Raw genomic sequence first — 23,583 nt, forward strand, 5'->3', positions numbered from 1 at the left:
AGGCACGATCTAAGAAGTTTTATTATGTTATAAGAACTTCCTCAAGGCAAGCCCCGTATCTAAATAAAACAGTGTTTATAACACATTGTGACAATTATAAGCCACAAAACGTAAATAAAGAGTTTATAAAATATTTTATGTCATTAATCAAATATGTTCGATCACCAATTCATTTAAAATAAAGCCACTTTTATACTTATCCTCTGAATTAATAAATTAAATTGCCGTATGCAACTTATCAAAGACAATACGTCATTTCACAACCGGCAGCCGCGGCAATCGCTAACTATCGCGATATTTTTCTGCATCACAGCAAAATTGCGATATTTCAATACGACGCTGTGACGAAAAACAATGGAGTGCTATTTGACATAGGAGCAACACACGCGATCGATACCCGTTAGCGTCGATTGTAGTAGACTTAAATCGTAACTCAAAATTATGGTACGGAAAAACATCGATCAAATTTTTACTGACAATCGTGTTGTAATCACTTCCATCACAAGATGCAAAAAAACCTGAATATGTCTTAAGAAACAAAGTTTTGGTTAAGTTATTTCTCCAAATTCTCTTTATGCATATATTTATAATAATATGTGCTTCCCTAAATATATAACAAATATTATCACACAATAAAAACATTTAACGCAAAAGTATAGCTAAAATGAAACATACCTGAATTTGGTTGATTGTCGGAGTTCGGTCGGGCCGAGGGCGCTCCGTCGCGTGCCTCCACCTCCAGTGCGTAAGCTCCCTGCTTCTCTCTGTCGAACACCACCTTCGTAAAGATCTCTCCAGTCTGCATGCTGATCTCGAAGAAGTCCTTGCCCTCGTTGCGCGGCGAATCCACGATGTAGTAATACACCTAAGACAAGGAAAACAATAAATAAATAACTAACATAACGAAGTTCCATTACACCAAGGAATTCCGTTACCTTTCTTTCGCAGAATAAACTTACGAAGATTTTTCTAGAACTTTTTCTAATCCCTGAGGTAAACGTGTTTGAAATCTATTACGATATAAATAAGTAAAAACAGGTACGCTCTTTGATTAGCTTATAAAAAACGTAGGCACAAATGAGGTCCAAAAAGGGATATGTGTACTGTAGGCAACACTAGCCATACTATAATGTCAACATTTATCTACCCTCACTAATCAATCTGACAATTGACTTTGGTAACGAAAGCGCGCCATTCGCGCCAAAGGAATTCTAGCTAATAATATTAAAAAAAAAAATTTGAAATATAATGATGGAAATATTATGACATTGTTTTATGTTTGCCAGCGGCTTTTTTATGTTATAAATGAAATCCGTTTCACAAAATATTTCAGGTTTACCTCAATCATTCAACATCGTATTTTGATGGGTTAAATGTGATTTACTAATTAATAAGTGGAACGAAATGTAAAATAAGTTTGCATACTGTTTCACAAGCTTTATATAATGAATGATAATTTGTAGACACAATTAATTAAATTACGGCCAATTTACAGACTGACTGTATACACAAATGAAAAATTAATAAGCATAAATTAATAAATAATAATTAAAAATAACTTTAACTCAAGTGTCGGTAAAAATAACAAAGAAAAAATGTATTTAAGTGACATCTATGGTACATCTATAAATGTGTGCGAAGAGTATTCATGTGCCCACACCCCGATTAAAAGTGAGTCGAGGGAACCAGATGGGGTTTAGTGGGTAGGCTACTAGTCCCATTAGGGATGTGGAGAGAGTCCCACATAACCGGAGTGGCTTTCCCCGAGGCACCCGGCATGAGTAACGCATTCCCCCTCTTAAAAAAAATGGTACATCTATTAAAAAACAATACAGTTTTATTTAATGTAAAACAGAAATAATACCTGAATTGTACTGTTGATAATTTACAAACAACAGTAAAATTCAAAATAGAATAATCGTTATGACTTAGTATTCAAAATAGAGGTTACATTCAGTAAATAACCATAGCATTAGCCAGCGTAGTATAACAGGCGAGTAAATTCAAATCAAATATTCAACACTACCCTGGAGGATTTCAAGTAGCCTGTGATATGTAAATCAGTTGTGCAGCCAGACTCACTTGCTCTAGGATACATATGTCACTTAGTGTAAGTGAATTTTGCAGTCCAGGTAATCTAACACTTGCGTCGCTGCCGGCCAATCTCTGCCGTTTGCTGTACGAATTAGAGAACTTTGTGAACTCTAACTTAGGTGACTTGCAGCAATTTAATTTAATTTTATCTCTAAAATAGAGATATCGTAGTTATGATAAATAAGACTTTAGTACTAAATAAGCACAATCCTAGTTAATGAACAGATTATAAATACGAATAAATAAATATCGTTTAAATTTCTTATTTTTGTTAGTTTTCTTTCTGTTATAAAATACTAGCTGTCGCCCGCGACTCCGTCCGCGCGGGATTAAGAAAAAACTTGTAGTCGAAGCGTAATGTTATATAGACTATAGTCTTCCTCTATAAATAGACTATCCAGCAAAAAAAAAGAATTTTTCAAATCGGACCAGTAGTTCCTGAGACTAGCGCGTTTAAACAAACAAACTCTTCTGCTTTATAATATTAGTATAGATTGTTTTAAAAGTTTTAAGATACAGGTGCATTGACATTTTAATATTTCATGGATATAAAGCTTTCAATCGTAGAGATAGTTTTTTAGTTTTCTTTAAGCGATTGTTTCATCGTTGAGGGATAACAGCTTCGTTGTTTTAATTAAGCCCCTCGACGATTCTCTGAATTGGGAATCTGTCTGTTTACGAATAACGACTTTGTGAATGCTCGAAAAATGGATGCCGCAAATCCTTTGTGACAACCTATTGAGTTATTATTTACAGTTAAGGAATATATTGTAATAAAACCAATGAAGCTTGAAATCATGGTTGTTTCATTATATGAGTCGAATTAAACAGTCAAATTATATCCGTCGCAATGGAATTTACACACGTACAAACCCACATACATAGAATTTACATGTGAGAAAGAGATCACTCTCTTTTTCAGACGGGTTAAAAGCATGTCTTAATAAACCGTTCCAGCATCCTAATATTTGGATGAACTTAACTGTGTAAAAGATAATTAAGATAATTACTGTGTAATTAGATAGTTACGTTCAAAGACTAGGAGCAATTAACAAAAGCCTGTCTGATAAGAAAATGGTGCCTCCATTGATTTGTAAATCAACCTATTAGGTATAGGTTTATAAGTTTTCTAGGTTAGTCTAAAATATTAACAAAACATTTTAACTAAATCACACTGCGTTTTAATCTTTCGTATCATACATGTTGCGGATAACATTACTTAAATTAAATTGCAAACAGACTTTTACTGGATACTTGTATATAAATTTACGCGCTATGTATACATATAAAACCTCCCGCATCTATTTCAAAGCCATAAAAGAGTATCGTAAAAGTTACGATCCACTTTTGTTTCTTTGATAAATTAAAATAACCTAGCGGCACTAAGATGCTTTGATTCTACAATAAAAATCCAACTAATTAAATATACATTAAAATATACGTATTGATACCTTACGATAAAAAAATATATATTTTTTTTTAATTTCACCTAAAACGTGAAAGGAATATTAAAACAAATGGTTTTACAAAAGCATTATAAAAAAAGATACAGAGAAAAACAACTTTTTTAATCTGACATTGTGTTCGATTCGGCCAAACACTGATATAAAAATATCAAAATACCGTAGTCGTAATGAAAATATTTATTAACGTACACAACAATCGATTATTTTATTATGATAAAAAAAAATTATACGCAATCTATATTTTAGAAGCAATTTAATCTGCAACTAGACTATCCATATTATAATTCTAAGTTAAACTTCTTATATTAAACCCAATTTAAGGTAGAAACGTAATAACATATTTCTTAAGTGATTAAGACGGGAAACCTTTGTTGGTGAGTGTACCTAACAGTTGCTGACTTGTTTGGCGTTGTATTTACATCTCCTCAGAAACATGAACACGTCGTAAATCTTATTCATTATGTTCTTGTATAACATTTGAAACATACATCTAATGAAGCGGTGCAAAATTTAATATGGTTAATTTATTATCAATGTTATTTTAAATGAAAAGTTATTATTGATTTTTCGACAATATTATAAATATTAACTTAAGTCATTAAATACATGAAAGTCTGTAATTTGAAATTAAAATTTGCCTGTAAATTTAGTTTTCATGCGTATGGGACGAGCGACGTTTCTTATTTCGAACTCAAGTCTATAAATTTGCAGATTTTCTGCCTTATATCTTAACTTTATACCTACGCCTGGAGGCGTTATTGTGAATTTCGTCATGCGAATAACTCACCGTATGTAGAATGAAATAAAATAACGAAATAATTAAATAGCCGACTTTCAACCTTTTTGAAGTTTTACATTTTAATATTTTAAAATTTATGACAATATATTTCGAGGAAATTATTTGGCAGCGTTTTCAAAAGAATATTTCGTAATAAAGCTATTTTGTTTGTCATGAACAAAACAGTTAAAAAGCTAGTGAAAATTAGAAGACATCTTAGGAAAATTATAAAAAGTTGTTTATTCCAAAGTATTACAAAAGTCTTTTTGGGCCTTAAAATGTATCATTACAATAAAATGTCTCTTCTTTATTTCGAGAAATTGAAAGAGTAAATCTTTATAACAATAAAGAGCAAAATTCTATCAAAGGCTATGTAGAACAACACGAACTATTATAACTTTTTTAATCAAAATCTAATCAACCGTAAATGCCAGCTCCACAATCATAGAAAAGTAATTGTATTCTAGCTTCAACATACAAAATCCAATCCAAGACCTAGATTCTTTTAACGTTAATAAACCGCTTTTAGCTAGGGCACAAAATATTATAATGTTAGCCATTTTATATATTCTGTAATTCCTTAACCTAAAACGTTATTTAGTCTATGCTAAAAGTCAATACCACTTTTGTTTATTTAGAATAATAACATTAATCGTTTGTATTACGATCCAACAGATTATTTAAATATTTAATTATCTAATATAAAATAGAAGTATTCAACTTATCATGTTAATTATCTGACAGTATTTCGTTATCTTAAATTAAAAGTATTGTAATTGTTCGTCTGAATGACGGCCAATTTTTTTTGCCATTCGGAAAATCGAAAAGACAATGTAACAGCGGTGTTTTTGAAAAAGTTGTTGTTTACAATTCCAAAAGAAATAAATGAGTTAAAGAGGACTTTGTTATTTGAAAAAGTATTCTCCGGCGTTGACTCCCACAATAATAGTGGATTTTTTTTCGTTAAATTAAACAAAACAAGAAGAACCTTTTTTGAATGAGAGAATATTTTTGTTAATTAAAAAATTAAATGCATTTATAATATTATTTGTTTTTTATAGCCTTTAAAAAGAAGGAGACTGATATGAGTTTCAAAATTAAGTTTTTAACTAGAGAAAAGATCAAAAAGAAATTTTACCTAATTTTTTCTTAATTAATTTTACAAATGTATGATTTGAGGTAACATGAATGTTGATTAAAGAGATATTGAAGGTAACGAGGGCACAATTGACCCAACAAAGCGTCTGTAGATAGACAACTGCATCCATATTCGGAGAGGAATCAAAATGTAAATGATTTATTACCTTGAAGCTGAAAATAGATCGCTTTACGGAATATGGGACATAACATGGTTTTCTCATACATTTATTCATACGTTTTTTTTTCCTAATCATTTTTGACTGAACTTTTAAATTCATTTAAAAATCAAAACGAAGTCTTCTTTATCCAGAACTTTGAGAAAAATCTGGCTGTGTGGCGTTTAGTTTTATAAGACAAATAAAATATAATTCAGTTAACTTTATAAAAGTCTTGTATAACGCAATTATATAACACAATTGTATAACACAATTAGGTTGGACTACCACACTAATATAGGAGTCTTTACTGTAAGTGCCGATCATTATGGTACCCGCACTACACACAAATGAGTTCGCTCTAAAGTATTCATGCCGTTTGCGTACGTTAGATAATAGACATAGGCAATGTTGCGGTATAGTTTAAAAAGGTTTTTATGTATTTCTTTTATGAAACTTTTTTTTTTCATAAGGTGACAAACGAGGTAGCGGCCACCTGAATCTCTCTATTTTTTATTTAATTGTTTCATACAATGTACAATATACATAAGTAATTATAATAAAAGTGTCTAAAAATAAATTGCGGGTTTGTCAATACGCTTTGGTAAATTCATTGTGATACGTAACTGAAAAACAGAATATAATGTATATTTTCATATAGGTTTTTATCATTTCAATTTTTAATTAAAAGAACAGTTAGATTGGCATATTACGACAACAATAAAGTTAATTAACGAATTCATTTTTATTCGTATGATATTCGTTAAAACCGCATATTGCTTTTCACGATACGTAATATGTATAAATGTAGCAAAAGTAAAGCTTTGAGCTTTTGACTTTTAATGAAACGTATAAAAGCTTCATTTATAATATCTTTCCATATGTAATATTTTACTACTATGTTAACTATGCGTTCCCCTTTAATTAATATTTCATTCAACTTAAATATAACATATTATATTCTTTAATAAATATGAATGTATTATTTTATAATATATGTTTTATCAAGATTTTTTTTTATATATCATAAAGTGGAAAACGAGCGAGCGGCGGAAATCGTTAAAATAGCGAAGTGACTGTTGCCCATAGACATACACGATTGCACATGCGTTGCCTACCTTTAATTTCTTAAATACCTTTAATTCAAACATTTCAAAGGGACAAAAGTATCGAACAAAGCCCGGCTCCTTTCTATAACTAAAAAAAAACTTTTAAATATTGGAAATAAATAGATTGTTTACGAGGCATTATCTACAACTTAATATTGTTTATCAAAACTGCATGAGAGTATGGAACAAGTCAATTTCTAAACGGAAATGATTTAAATAGCTTATAATACAGTACTATACAGAAACCTAAAATTACTTACTTGATTGTTCGGGAACGTTCCATCCTTGTCGATGGCGTTGACCTGCGTGACCTTGGTGCCGATGGGCTCGCCTTCCAGTACCGTCTCTTGCTCGCGTTCCGTGAACAGCGGGATCTCATCGTTGACGTCTTCAAGCATTATGTAGACCGTCGTCTCAGATGCAAGCTGCTGTGCTCCATTGTTCTGTTATACAACACGTTGTTATTGAATCACATAAATCAATCATCCAATCCAATTATTTTTGTACACATTGGCCATAATCCTAAAAACGATTACTTAAATTTGAACAATATTTTTGCGAATAGGTTGTGAAACCCTACCCTTATTTTTCATTATGATATTAGTTTCGATGTTTATTCCCGTATTGCCTGTAAGGATTATGATTGCTTTTTTCGTTTGAGAGAATATCGGTCCATTAATCAAGCCTTTGGTCAACAGCAATAAATCAGAATTTCAACTTATGTAGGTATAACTTATAGAAATAATTATTCCGTCGAATATGGGATATGCGTTAATAAAATAATTTTGATAGCACGTAAAGAAGCGCTATTACAATTCGGAAATTTACAGCTGCAGTTGTTAGTCATCTGCATTATTACATGCGACGTGTTTTGTTCGTATGGCAAGAGATGGCGCAACAACAAACATTTTAGTGGCGACATCTATCTTTTTATTTTTGAAACAATGCGGATTTCGTTGGCTGTTGCAGTATAAAAGTAATAGATGGCGCTGTAATAATGTTGGAAAGGACTGAAAAATTAAAAGGGAAAGGCAATAAGGCACCGTAGCAACGAGCGAAATTTAAATGAACGTTTTTCCAATAATATTACTAGTAGAACTTCACCTTTGAGTTTTCCCTTTTAATGGTACGACAGTGACTACTAATTTTATCTTAAGAATTAATTATGATTAAAATGATACGATTTAATATTACCTCCACTCGAATAGTTAAATTGTACTCCTTGATACTTTCGTAGTCTAACGGATGATTGACTTTTATATCTGCCCACGTAAATCCGTTATCGGATCTTTGTTGCAAGTAAAATGTATGAAACTTGTTTGTTTGAGCGGTGGAGCCGGGCATCAGGCGATAAAACACTGTCGGGTTATTCTCAATTCCAGAACTGAAAATATTATAAATCGATATAGTAAAAATTAAATGAATCAAAGTATTAAATATATTTTGCTACTTTAGGCACATGACGACATCAAATGCGAAATCAAATGACTCTTAATTTAATAAGGATGACAAAAAGTATTCTAAACTCTACTCAAACTGAGTATAGTAAAATAATAAAAAAAAAACTAATCCAATGCAGATAAAACAAAAAAGTATGAATCACATCTAATCTAAAATCATTTTTTTTTAATAGTAAAGGTTCGATTAAAAAATAAAATTATATGATTAATGATGATAATGATCATCTCGTTAAACACATCAAAGATACACAAACATTATTGTTTACTCTATTTTTATAGAGTTTTTTAATCACTAAGGACTTGGAATTTTGATATCTCTTTTCTTTTTTAATAAATTAATCTTTAATAAATATATTTTGAAGTCGCCTCGTACCACATTAGTGCCTCTATAAAATTAAGTTTAAATTAGTTATAGTGAGTTAGTATGGTTTCGTCTTTTTCAACATTTTGTAAGTTTGAAATGTGTGTGTTTAGGACGGACGGATAGACAAATAGATGTGAACCAGGCCTGACATCAGCCGACACTCAGTGAGAGATGCACTATTAAGAAAAAAAATGCAAATACAACAATAGCACCTGCACGAAATAATGCACATACATAACATGAATTTGAGGACGATCATTTGTTCCGATAAGCCCTGACTAAACTAAAATTGATGATAAATTGAACTTTGACGAAGTATTTAGACTTAGGCAACTGACTTATCGCACCACGTAAATAAAATCGCGATTTCGACAACATAATATTTTTATACTTTTCTAAAAATGATAATGAATTATTCGCAAACAAAAAAAGCGTTTTTAATTTTAACTGAAATAACGTCTGAAATAATTTAATTAACTCCAACAAAATTAAATCAGGAATCAAGGTAGACGAGGGTTGATGTAACTAAATTTATGCGATTGATAAATGTCATGGTATTCTTGCTTCAAAAAAAATCATAATGCAAAAAAGCTAAATAACCTAAAAAAAATGATGATTGAACAATGCCACCTAAACAATACTACATAATAAACATCCATTGTTTATCAGACATGCTACTTTGATCCGTATGGTAAATGTAATAAACTGGTAACAATGACTGATGCACTTACATCTCAGCCTACATGCATACGGATACATTACTCCGATACCTACCAATATCACAAATCAATACACGCGTTGCTCAGAAACATTTCCATATAGAGATTTCATCAAATGACTATGTTTCTGAGCAATCGCACATATCTGTTATCCCGTACCATAAAAGCGTGAGCCCTTCTAAATGCACGCCGGTGATCTCGATTAAACCGCATGTGGTCGTGACGATGCGTTATTAATTAACGAACAGTTACGTAACAATACTCATCACCAAGTGAGGCAAATAATAACGACAGTTTATGACGCGCGCGACGCACTAACACCCGAAGCGCCGGCCCGCCGCGCTGCCGACCTCAACCTTTTCCAACAGTTCCACTATCATGAGTCAAAGCGGGACGTTGGGAGACCGGCAGGGCGGCGGGACCGGGGCGGGAGCGCGCGCCGCGGCGTCGCACACTGCGTGCAGGTGTCGGGGCTGCGTGCGGTGCCCGTGCCGAACAGTTAGCCACGCACCTTGCTTTAACGGACACCACTTTGGCACCGACGGGCAAATTCTCTCGAATGTAGATCGGTCCGTACACTGTGTGATCCCACACTGGGGGATTGTTCGCGCGATCCACTACGTCTATCTGGACCTCCACGGTTCTCGACAAGGGTGGAAAGCCCTTGTCTTGGGCCATAGCCTCCAACTTGTAAGTTTCTCGCTATTGGAGAAAGAGTCGATGGAAACAGACAAAACCACGTCGTTAGTAGTGTTAAGGAGTAGAGGTGCGGCGGGCCGAGGCCCGCTGCGCCTTATACCAACCTTGCTTTCACACTGGTCACTACGGTACCCACTGTGACATTCTCTTTGATGTGAACGGGGCCATACGTGGACATGTCCCAGATGGGGGGCTTATTGTTCCTGTCTACCACGTCTAATTCAACGTCCACGTCTGCAGAGGAGGGCGGGTCGCCTCTGTCGGAGGCACGCACGCGCAGTCGATACCTGTCCCGCTACAGATACACGGGTCAAAGGTCAGCGGGGACAAAACAAAACATAACACAACTCAAATATAAACACATAAGTACTCATCGCTAAGAAGAAATTAAAATAATTAAAAAAGAAATATTCTCTTTCAAAATAAAACTATTAGCTATTAATTATTAACTGAAACTTAAAGAAAAATTAACACACATTCGTCGCCCACACATCCACAAAGCCAAACTAAAACAATAGAGGAAACAGATTTCACTACATAATAAGAATTGATACCACTCACATCGTCTGCAGTCGCGGCCAAGCGCCTTTCGTACGTACTTACACTTGTACATTTAGCCAATATCAGATGGTGCAAGAAATAAAATGGAAGTAATATTGTTTACAGTATTATACACTTTCTTGTATGTACAATAAGGAAAAATATAAACTGTACATTATGATACTTTTATACAATAAAAACTAAACTAATTGTAAAAAATCAAATAAAACTTAAGGAAAAGCAGGCAAATGCATGCAGCTCTGCATACAAGACATGGCGGAAAGGTCAGCTTGTCATAGGAATGCTTAATGACCTCTTTTTTGACTACAACGAAACGACACTCATTATAATGAATATATTACAAACGATGGACGTTACTTTTAACTGTACAAATTTTGATTTGAGAACGTTGCCCCTTTCACAAAAGGAATAATGTCACAACTGGCTAAATGGCCAAATTGCCTTGTGGGCAATCTGACCATTTCAGTTACAAACTAACAATAATACAAATTATAACAATACTGGTGCCCTGTAAAAAATTAATTGTTATGATGATTATATTTAATGATATCATATGGAATGTTAATATGAGTAGTCGTCTAGCGCAGCGGTGACTACGCGACGGCGCCGGACCGCGCCCGTCACGGGTAATCCGCAACGAGCGACAGCCGGCGCCCGACATACTAAACTCGAGGTTAGTAACAAAACATGTACGTACAATATAAAAGGTTTATTCCAAAAGCGTAAGCTTCTCAAATTAATCATTAGAATATGTAATTAATAACAATAAAATAAACTTCCAAACTATTTATGTGCGAAATATACAAATGTGCATTTACAGAAACTGTACATGTTTTAGCACTAAACTTATCTCAATGGTGAAATATTTACAGCAGTATTGTATTTAATTATAAATATTTTACACAAGTCGCAGTTATCGTCAAGTTATTAGTTTATGCAAGATAGTGCTGCGGAAATAAATCTTAACGAAGATTTAGTGCGGAGCCGACGCTGGCGGCAACTCAAACTAATTGTGCTGCAAGAAGAACAAGCCCCCGGCGCGGCGGCCCCGCGCCCCGCGCGCCCCCCGCACGCCCCCCGGCGCACCCCGGGCCGCCGTTCAATGGACAACTACTCCTCACAGCCAGGATTTACCCCTCTCTCCACAGCAATTTACAGCAGCAGACAATTTAGAACTATTTACATGTAAATAAACTTAAAGTGTGTGCCAATTGAATCCTAGGGTCTGTAGGTAGCACTCATCCACCAAACTTTATAGTTAGGTTGATCCCATTCACTCATCACTCGTAGCATTACACTTTGTGAATTAATGATAATGAATATCATAATGATACTTACGTCTAAAGGTTTTTTAAGTACTATCCAACCCGATTCGGGTTGAATTTCAAAGTAGTCTATATCGGCTGGATTATACGGCGCAGTTAATGTGTAAACTATTGCACCGTTATTGTCAGCATCCTCATCGGACGCAGAAACCCTTAGTATATTAGTGCCTATGCTGGCGTCTTGTTTTACATTTTCCACATATTTCTGTAATATATACAGTATGTTATCAAATTGTTCATTGTTATACCTAACAGAACAACTAAGTAAAGCGAGTGAATATTTGTGTTTTCATGCAAATTTTGTGCGGAGTCTAGTAAAAAATACAAATTTGTACTTACTTGTCGATCGAATAGTGGAGGATTATCATTAACATCAGTTATTTCTACCGTGAAAGAGCAAACACCTTCCAACGATGGTTCGCCCTGATCCGTAGCTTTTACCGTGACCGATACAAATTTTCCATCATCACCCTCCCTATCGAATACCTTGTTCGTAGAAACTTCGCCAGTTTCTTCATCAACAGTAAACTTGGTACCTTTCTGATTTGGTTGTTGAACAATTGAATACTTAACTTGCCCATTAACACCTTTGTCTTCATCAGTCGCGTGTACTTTTATAACGGGACTTCCATTTGGAGCACCTTCTTCGACTTTAGGAAAGTATGTTGGACAATCTTTGAATATAGGCTTGTTATCGTTTACATCCGTTATGAACACAACTACAACAGCAGTTGACGTATGTATAGTCGTGTCTCCATTGACGCAACATGCACCGTCGTCCATTGCAGTTACATTCAGTTCATACTTATCCCTGTCTAATGATATAGGCTTATTGTGCAATCGAATTACACCAGTGATTTCTTCAATAACAAATTGTCCAGAACTCGTCCCTCCACCGACAAAACCAAAACGTACATTGTCACCATCTTTATCTGAAGCCACAACTGTTGTTACTAAAGTATTTGGTCCAGCGTTTTCGTCGACATTTGGAGTGTATACTTGCTGGGAGAATTTTGGTTCTTCGTCATTTTTGTTTTTAGTATAAACACGGACTGTGGCTGTACCGGTTTTTGCCGGTTCTCCTTTATCTCTAGCGGTGACGACAAATTCATAGTATGCATTATTGTTATCTGCGTCCAATTGTTTATTATTTGTTATTATACCATTGTTATCTACAGCAAAGTGGTCATCTGAAAATTAAACATAGTAAGAATTAAGTAAGTCAAAATCTACAATTTTTGTAATGAAAACATAATATTTGTGCAAAGCACTACCCGTAGCAAGAGAAAGGTATGAAAAATGTCTTCGTTTTACGAAAATCCCGGCAGTATAAAGATTTCACGATTTGCATATTAAGAACTTTTAAGTAGTGTAGCATTCGTTGTGCTATATTTGGCTCGTTCACGTACCGACACGTGTTGCCGGCTCAAAGGTCTGACATCGACTGCCGTCCCCTCTCTCCGGCATGTACTTATGGCGTGTACGCTCGAGACAAACAACACTACGTTTATGCATACACTACAAGTAGAATCAATTGTTTTTGTTATTATCTAATCGTTTTCATTTTCGTATAGAAGGGTTGAACGTACCTGAAACCAAATATTCAATTTCTGCATTCTTCCCGGAGTCGGCGTCCATGGCTTTGACCTTGAGGATACTGGTGCCTTTCGCGATGTCCTCGTCCACGTTGTGCGCTTGGTAGTCTGGCAGCTCGAATTTGGGCGCGTTGTCGTTAACATCAGTCACACGAATCGTCAACTGTAATTAAGAAGAAAGGGTACATTGTTTTATTGCATCAATGCTTAAGCGAGGAATTAAAAAAAACGTACTTTCATACCTACAATAAGTGAAAATATTGTTGTTTTTTAATTAAAAGAAATGAGCTTACATTTTATTAGTCGCTCATCTACCATGAATATCCTACTTATATTGGGATCAGTCATCTTAATCCAACCGGCTAAAACTCTGACAGTTAACAAAAATAAGACTACCTACAAATGACATAATAATAGTTAAATATAATTTTTCTTGAAATTACAACCAAGATAACATAACCGGCTAGTATAGTAGCCACCTTACTATGGTACAGTTTTTAAACAAATAATCATGATGATAACAATTTCAAAGGTATTCAAATATTAACCTCTACAGAAGTGGAGAATCCACCAGAATCTTCAGTGGCAGTGACGACAAGTGAATACACGTGCGGCTGCCGTAGATCCTCAAAGTCGAGTTCTTTCGCCAGCTTCACGATGCCCGAAGTCGGTCCGATGTTGAAAGTGCCCGCGCCTTGCCCTTGCGCTTTCAATGTGTACCGAATCTCTCGGTCCGCGAACGATTTCGCTTTCACAGATATTATACTGGAATGAAAATAAATATTAAATTATTAATTATGTACATAAAGGTTTATATATTGTTCTAATATTCCAGCAACCTTTAACTGAAAAAATAAAAGGAGAAATACACCGTTTCTTACTAATCTGGATCAAAAGAGGGTTTGTTCTCTTCCAGGTAATTCAATCGACAAAATGTAATTAACATTATTTATCAGGTTTAATCGAGTTTTAAAACTTTATTTTTTTAAAATTCTACACTAAATAAATATTGTATAAAATTCGAAACATTTCAGAAGTATATCGCGCAAAGGTAAACTGTTCCACATACACCGACGCCTCGAGCGACGAAACTCAAACGATTTTATGTCCCAAAAAGCGGCCGAGTAGAAGTGGCAAACAAGTAAACATCACACGTAGAGAGTATATGCACTTACTCCGAATCTTTCTTTTGGTTCTCAGCTATCTCTGTTTCGTAGTTGGATAGATAAAACTGCGGCGCGCGTTTCCCGCCCACGATGCTCAGCCTTTCCTCCGGTGTCGATTGAAACCGCCTCTCATCAACACGACCGCTCTGAAAAATGCAACCAATTTATAAATTAAAATTATCAAAAATTAATATAAAAATATAATAATGGCTACGTAATAAATCATAATAATGGAAAATCATATATTAAAACGCCTGTAAAATTTAAACGTATAAATGAATCCATTTAATACCATTTAAATCAGTCCAATACATTTTTATAAATCTTAATGTTTTTAATAAAAATATATTACTTTAATTTATTGCTGCCATAAATGAAAATATTTCAGGCGTGACGTTAATATCTTGGCAATTTTATTATTATTTTTTAAACTAGTTTACATCTATTCATCGGCTTCAACAACTTTAAATATCTTTAGTTTTTAACCAATTAAATGTGTAAGTATAGCTCACCTGATCTTCGGCCTTGACATACAGGACGTATTCCATATCCAATTGGAAAGGATCCGTTCCCCTCGTGCGGACGACGCCCGACCTCTCGTCCACTTCAAATCGCCCTCCGGTCCGGTCTCTAACAATGAAGTAGTGAATATTGTGGTCCGTATCTGGATCCCTAGCTTGTAGTGTGAAGACTGGTGTATTAGGAGCTGCGTTGAGTTGAACTACTGTCTGCATCGGTAATGGTCGATTGATGAAGTAAGGTGGCTCGTCATTTACATCCTTCACGTGAATGATAACCCGTTGATTATCCGTATCTGTAATTATCAGTTATTTTATTAATATCTCTTCTCAAATTATATATAAACATTTATACATATAAAAATCCTCATAACCAAAAACGCAGAAATAAATGTAAAATGAATTTGTTGTGAAAATACACAATATATGTACAGTTAACTTTTAACAATTTAATGTAGTATAGGAATTTTATGTGCACGTTTTATGCAGAGGAAGGAAATGTTAAAACGTACATTTCGCAGGCTAAATGCGTGCTGGTTATATTCATAGCTGCTGCATTTTGTTACAAAGTGGAATAAGAATTTATATCATTCTACACAGATTTAAATAAATGGCTTTAAAAAAGAAACTATCCTCTAATATATACATTTATGTGAGAATATATAAATCATGTATAAATATAATAATTATTGAGGTAATTCTAATAATACTTACACTTCAAAGCCACTGGTTAGGTTAGCGTGAAAAAAAATAATTTTAAATTAGTAAATATATAATTAAATATAAATATATAATTAATATGGGTAATGATAAAAATCTGAAAAATTAGAAGAACACATAGAGTATGCCCAAACTGTAATTTTCTACTTTAATATATAAAACAAACACTGGGGAACAGCTATTATGGATGGCCATAACAAACTGTGTCACATAGACAAACCGCCAAATAAAGAGATATAATAAAACTTCCAACAATTATAAACACGAGGTTACAAAGTTCAGTTTTAATAAAAGTAGGCAAACTTTTACTGCTACGCCGCTTCCGTCTACGGGATTTTCGTAGACCCACAATATTTCATCCAACATAATCTTTTTCTTCTGTCTTGGTTGATGTTTAAATTAGAATAAAATCAGTCCCTAGCATTCTTTACTGTACTCGTAGTTTTCATTTATGACTATCTCGAGTCTACAACTATGTAGTGTTAGGAAGTAAATCCGACGTTGTGCCGGTGTATCGGAGCAACACTAGCTTCATTAAAATATCAACGTTTATGTCCCCTCACTAATCAATCTGACACTTGTTTTGGTGTCGAAAGCGCGCCATATTCGCCAAAGGATTCTAAATAATAATATCTAAAAGTACGTATATAACAGTGAGAGAAAAGAAAATCCACTTAAATAACTATAACAAAACGAGATGCTTAGAGAAATGTAGGACGGTAAACATTCATGTTAATTGGGAGAGTAAATATAATTTAATACATAACCGGCTGACAACAATATGGGTGAATTCGTTTTGCATTTAGGCCAGAGATTTTGGACGGCAGCCAAAATTCAATGGTCATACATTCAGTATTAAACGTGGGAGACTATTTGTTTTGAGACCGCGGCGCGTCGCAAATCTCTTCGTTTACTTATCATACGTGCTCTGTTTATATTATTATAATGTAGTCACATCCAGAACTAAATTTCAACACAATTCGGACACTAAATGTAATTTTGAAAATAAGAAAAATTTTGAAAATTATTTTTCAGATCGATACATTGCACGTAAGAGCGTCGGTGGCTCAGTGGGTTACTTGATTTCCAATCTGCAGGTCCTGAGTTCGAATCCCGTCATGTACCAATGTGTTTTTCGATTTTCGATTTACATATGTACATTTATACCGATGTTCTTACGGTGAAGGAAAACATCGTAATGCAACCTGCACATATCTGAGAAGAAACTCAAAGATATATCAACCAACCCGCACTGGGACAGCGTGGTTGACTAAGGCCTAGTCACCCTTGATTTAGGGTAGGCTCCGAGCCCCTTAGTGGGGACGTCTAGTGAGCTGATGATGACATTGTACATGGAGTACTGGGTTTAGTGAGGCATTATTGTAATTATAAATTACTTTTCAACGTGTGTATGACTTTCGTTTTAATTTAGTTTGTATTCGTACAAGTTAGATTAATCTATTAAAACTTTATGAATTTTAATAAAACAGTTCAGGAAATATTTTGAAACTTAAAATTACGAACTCATAATTTATTTACTTGCAATATGCTTTCCGTGTTCTCGTTTTTGTATTTCCGGAAACATTGCTTGAAAATCACATTATGTTAATTTTTAGAGAAACTTCTCTAAACTTTTATCAACCAAATACTTCCACCATTATGCTTTTGTTTATCGTATTCCTATATTCATTCGGTTTTTGTTTAGAGCTATATCCTATGTAAAAGTAGGTAAAGCTATGAATTTCAAATTAAACTGTCTTGTCTTGTCCATAGTTATATAGTTTGTACTATTAATTCATTAGAAAAAATAATATGGTGCAAAAATATTTTTACGTAGAATCGCATTACAACTAACTTTTATATTAAAGTCGAAAAACCGTCGGACTGACGCTAAACTAGGTCGTGCTGTAAAAGAGTAATATTAATAAAGCTTGTCTTAATATAGCTCTAAAAATTTCATCCATAAACGAACTAAATTTTGTTTTCTTTTCTCTTATAAACATCTTAAATGATTAAAAATATATAATTAATTTTTTAAAAATAAAATAATATTAATCACACATCGTAGTCACGTGATACAATTCAAACGTTTTAAATCATCACGTGTTCAATTTATGTGGGTAAAACGTATGGATCTACTTTATACATTGGTATTTATTTTTTATAGGTTAATTGGGTATCACAAAAAAGGTTTAACATATTGATTTTGGATTACGATGATACGTAGAGATGAAATTAGGTACGAAAGTATTACATGTTTGATTTCAAGGCAAAGAGTTTTTTTTTAATCTCGAAAGCCGTAATCATACGTAAACGCTTCCAACTTTCCATTTGCCCTAAAAGATAGTAAAATTTTGATATCCTAGTTAATCAAATTAATTAGGAAAAAAAATAAAGGTACAGATTGTAATACGGTTTTAAAAATAAAACATTAAATGTGTCTATGTATTTCAATTTCTAATACATCCTGTATCGTCTTAACTTTGCGGTTGGCAGTATCGATACATCCTCTATGCTCAAAAATTTAATATGAACCTGAGGTTAGTGGAGCGTGGTCGCTGGTTCAGCTCCAGTATGCAGTTGGCATCTCGCCAGTACTATTGATAATATTTACCATCGCCCGGATAAAAATCCACTTCTTAACAGCAGTTATTGTAGCTAGAAATTGAAATGTCACAATTTACTTTAGTAGGAGAGGCGAAGCGGGGACTTATTTTAAATGAACTGGAACTTTGAACAACTATGAAATTTAAAACTGTTCAATCAATAATGAGCATGTATCGTTGATCTAGCTGTCGACTAGCGACTCCGTCTGCGTGGATTAAAAATATGATTATCAATTAACAAGAAAACTATCCCATCTCCCAGATTGGACTTAATTACAGATGCTTACAAATTTGAAAAGTTTATACTAAATGCGATGCCATAAAACATTTTCATTTCTTACAGGGATTTAAGTACTAGAGGATTTATGGTAATAGTAGTCTAGATCTGATAAGTTTAACAATCTATTAACTTTTTAATATTCCTATATAACCTCAAATATTCGTCGTCCAGACTTATTAAATTTTTTATAAAGGAGAAACACAACGTTGAAGGCTTATAGATAATTTATATTTCGTTATCATTTAATTATTTTATAAAAAGTCCTGTTTATTACCTTGCTTACTTTGATAGATTAAACAATATCAAAAAAATATAAATAATGTAAGCGACATAAACATTTTCTAGCATGTATAAATATGACAATAAATATTCTCATTGAATACTTTTTGCGTTCAATTCGTAGTAACGTCGTTTCAAGTTTAATTCAGCGCTTTTCAGGATCAATCGAACAAAATCAATATTGCAAATTCAATTTTGATTCCTTGATTGCGATCGAGGCATAAATGACACTCGTCTGTGCCCGTGAAATACGCCAGGTTTTAATATCGTGTGCAGAGGTATGAGGGAAGGTGGTAGAGGGATGAAACTTTGGCGTTGTACGGGGAGGTGGATAGGATGCTCGTGTAGGTGGGGAGCGCTCTTCAGAGCAAAGGGTAGGGGTAGATCTCATCCCATAGTACTCTGGTGTAGTACGCATGCGTACACTACAGCCTCGTGCTCGCCGCGTGGCCACACGACGCCCATGCCGAATGAAACTTGAGGATACTAGAAACTACGACTGCATAACGTAAATATTACATGTTACATACTCTTTATCGTTTATATCTTCTATGATTGTGGACAAAATCAAAATTTTACCGTAACATGAAATAGGGTTGTCTATAATAAGTATATTCTAAATTTAAATAACCCAACAAAATACAGGATATTTAATATCGTTTAAGATGAAAAACTGTCAGTACAATATGTAACCTTTCGCGTATGTTGTCTACTCTATTTCAAAATAAAGTATACCATTCTCTATGTATAAGTTTGCTCAATATATGCACAGAATAGTAATACCATCCCAGATGTATTACAATATTTACTGTTTCTGAAGGATAGTTACAAAGTGATGCTCTTCTATAGAGCTTACAATATGAGCTCGGAGCAAAACGCCCGAGACGAGGTAGTGAAACTTTAATAATGTTACGGATACAACCTTTGCGTTATGGATATGATCTACCAAATAATTATCTGCCATATCCATCGATTAAACCTAACGTTTTATTAACTACTGTAGCTCGCGTGTGCGTCCGCGCGGAATTAAAAAAAACTTACTAAGTAGCCTATGTGTTCTCCCAGACTATGTTCATACCTTTAAACAAACATCCATACAAACATTTGCATTTATAATATTAGTAAGAATTAGTAAGATTAACACGGTAATGCCGTTTTAACTGAATGTGCCTTGCTAATGAAATATAATCTACCATTAATTTTAAAGATTATAATAAATGGAGCGTTTCTCAGTTCAAAATCCATATTTTAAATTTGACAGCTCGAATGTCTATCTCTCAAAACGTTACATAATTACCTAATCAATATCTTTCAGACATTTGAAAGATCTTATTACAATTGGAGAAGCGTTAAGTTAAAACAAATCTGACATCTTAGTAATTTATTATGTTTTGAAAAGAATCTAAAAGTAAAATAATCTATCAACGACGTAAAAGTTTGCCTACGATAAATACGGGAATATTTTTATAAATTATAAGTACAACTAAAAATCTATTTAGCGGTTATGTCACTGAGTTAGTTACCGAAATCCCCTCTTACGTAATAACCGATTGCATGTATACATACCTGAAAAGAAAAAAAAACCATATATTAATCATAAAATATTACACTTGAAAAATAATAACATAATATACAACATTTATTTATTTATTTATTAATTTACATGGAAAACTTACAGTTATAATAATCTTATTAACTATAGACTAGACAACTAAGAGCCAATGACAAGTCTTCACTTGTGTAACATACTAATAATTTTTTGAATGAAAATATTACTAAAAAATTATTTAGTCATCCGTACCATAAAGAGGTTTATAAGTAGACTTACTATTAACTAATGGAGGTTATAAAATCTTATTTAATACCTACATGCTTTTCCTGACTAACTTATAGCAAAACATTAGGGACATAGTAGCTTAATTGCTATAAGTAGAACAAATAAGTTAAGTCTTCCGAGCTCGTTTGTTACACTAGAAACTTTAAAAGACATTTTCATCGTAGTCATACTCGTTTGACTATCTTTTTTTTATATTAGCAGATTTTTGTTAGTTCACTAATATTTCTATAATATAATATGATTTATGACGATAGTCGAATGTTTAGATTTGAACTCTCTACAACGTGATCGAAAATCCGTACCCTTAACCATCAACACATTTTCATTCTCCTTCTTCGAAAATGAGGAATGTAATCTTACGTTAATATTTTACAAAATTTTTGAATATCTTCTTACTACCTAATTAAACTAGTGATTAGTAATTTGGATATTAAAAAACGCCTGGTAGTCGGAATTTCATATTGTATCGTAACATATTAAAATAAAAATGAAAGCAGATACAAAATTTCTAGCATACACGAAATCAAACAATACTAACACAACATGTATGGATAGCTAACTGAAAGTGTATGCACACATGTAAACGAGATGCAAGCAAACACTTCGCCCAATCACTCGAGCTCTGTGTAAATACAAGATGGAATCGAACGTCATGAAAATTTCAACAGGCGCTGATTGAAGATCGGAAATAAAAGTTTGTAGTGACATAGCGAACCGAACGTATTGATTCTACGAACAGTTTCCGCAATCGAAATTTTGTTTTAATTAATTTTCGTTCTTAACATTTAAATATATCTCATCTCTGTATGAAGTAAATCATTATTATAACAGATTCATCGAAAGAATATAATAATATTTTGATAGAACCACGAAAGATTTTGTTATAAATCAAATTGAACCAAGATTATTGTAAACAACTCTTTATATCATGCATAATCATCGTAATTTAAATGTGTTTATTTTAACACAGTAATATTGCTAATATTTAACGATTGTGGAATATTTTGTTACTGGCAAGTAAAGACTTCGTAAATCATAAAAACGGACATAAAAAAGTTTAACAAAATCATATTTCGAGTACGCTTATATTTTAGTTATATCCCGCCATCTTTAAGACATTATCCCTACTTAAATTCAGGAGGGTCTAAATGACAAGGACGTGCTCTGTTTGTAAATCAGAAACCGATTGCGCTCAGGTATAGTAACAGTGCTAGCTTTGAGGATAAACGAGGTAGAGCAGTACTGCAATGTTTTGAAAGTAAACTTACTGTCAAAAGAGTACAGTTCTTTCCGACCGTAGCTCAGTGTGAAACAAGCTTTATGTAAAATTAGCTCATGTTTACGGTCACCGATTATATTTTCCTCAAAGCTTTAATTACGTTATAACATTGCCCTTCTATAAAACCGTAGCGAGCAATCGTTACCGCAACAGAGCTCTGGAAAATTACATCGTGCACGTTCAATGAACGAAAACATTGTACGTTAGCAATTGGATATTTGTCCTATAATTGCAAGTTTAACAGATGTATGTATAGTGAGAATGGAACGTTAGCGTCAAAATTAGAGCCGTCAAATGACTCTAATTAATGTTTAACTAGGGCGCGCGGAAATTTGCACATCACATTGTAAATAAAATCGTATAACATATCCATATTTTAGGACAAAGACCACGTTGCCCGCTTTTATAATTGTAATAGCTATCGCTGACTCCGTTCGCGCAGAACTTAAAAAAAAAACCTTGATCCAGACTATGTCAAATTTCACTGATATCCGTTCTGGAGATACCTTCTTACAAACATCCATGCATCCATACATCCAATCATTTCCATTTATGTAATGCTAATATAGTAATATTGAGTATTTATCTGATTATGCGTTATTATAAAACAACAATGACTATACTATCGTAGCCTGCAGCGTAATTACTAATTACTACTAGCTGGTCTCTTATCAGATAATTAAAAAAAAAACAACAAAAGAAAAGCTAATCATAAATTCAAAAAAAAAGCTTAATGAAAAATCGAAAGAACAATCAACGCCACGCGAAATCTATTACACAGAAAAAGCTACGTAAATAATTGTATAGAACATCGCGTGTTGCGGTCAATTTGTCGGGTCATTTGACAGCGGCTGTATGGAATACGGGCTGCTACTATAAGGGCAATTAAAATAGCAGTGCAGGGCTTCGTTAGTCACGATACTGGCTACCCGGGCGACTCCAAAGCCCTACGATTACATTTCATTCATTTCGTATTCGAAATTACGTAAAACATTCGATTTGTAAGCAAATAATTAACTCTTGATTAGTGTACGATATTAAAAAAAACCAAAACAGATTTACAATGACAAAGTAACACAATTTGAATTAAAAACCTACATTTACAGTGATATTAAAATGGCCTCCTAAAGTTCTTTTTATTGTTTTGCATTCAGCGGGGACTAAACGTGACTGTGAAATAGAATTCCAGATGGCAAAGAATTTATTGCAGGAGGCTAGATAGCGATGCTATCCAGGCAGTCAAAGGCGACCGAAAATAGCGCGGTTGGGGATCGGGACCGAAAAGCGTACCCCGGGGAGCCTGGCCCGTCCAAGACCGACAATGGAATTTTCGTTTAACGACGCAACGCGGTACAACTTATACATACGTATATTTGTATGTTTGCGTAATCCTTCTAACTCCATGGCAACAAATAGTATCGATTATTGGGGTA

At 33.7% G+C, this 23,583-nt stretch overlaps 1 protein-coding gene across 1 annotated transcript in view; it reads right to left on the reverse strand.

The window, feature by feature from the left end:
- Positions 1-584: 584 nt before the first annotated feature.
- Positions 585-23,583, reverse strand: part of LOC106127433 (neural-cadherin) — a 53,468-nt gene continuing 30,469 nt past the window's right edge. The window contains exons 3-13 of the mRNA XM_013325512.1: positions 15,144-15,445; positions 14,641-14,777; positions 14,014-14,230; positions 13,460-13,628; positions 12,210-13,060; positions 11,884-12,075; positions 10,089-10,279; positions 7,937-8,126; positions 7,003-7,185; positions 676-865; positions 585-604 (exon numbers count right to left, since the gene is read on the reverse strand). Coding sequence (XP_013180966.1) covers positions 585-604; positions 676-865; positions 7,003-7,185; positions 7,937-8,126; positions 10,089-10,279; positions 11,884-12,075; positions 12,210-13,060; positions 13,460-13,628; positions 14,014-14,230; positions 14,641-14,777; positions 15,144-15,445 — 2,642 coding nt within the window. The remainder of the gene's footprint in view (positions 605-675; positions 866-7,002; positions 7,186-7,936; positions 8,127-10,088; positions 10,280-11,883; positions 12,076-12,209; positions 13,061-13,459; positions 13,629-14,013; positions 14,231-14,640; positions 14,778-15,143; positions 15,446-23,583) is intronic.

This window comes from Papilio xuthus, unplaced genomic scaffold, assembly GCF_000836235.2.
Source record: "Papilio xuthus unplaced genomic scaffold, Pxut_1.1 DF824655.1, whole genome shotgun sequence".
Taxonomy (NCBI): domain Eukaryota; kingdom Metazoa; phylum Arthropoda; class Insecta; order Lepidoptera; family Papilionidae; genus Papilio; species Papilio xuthus.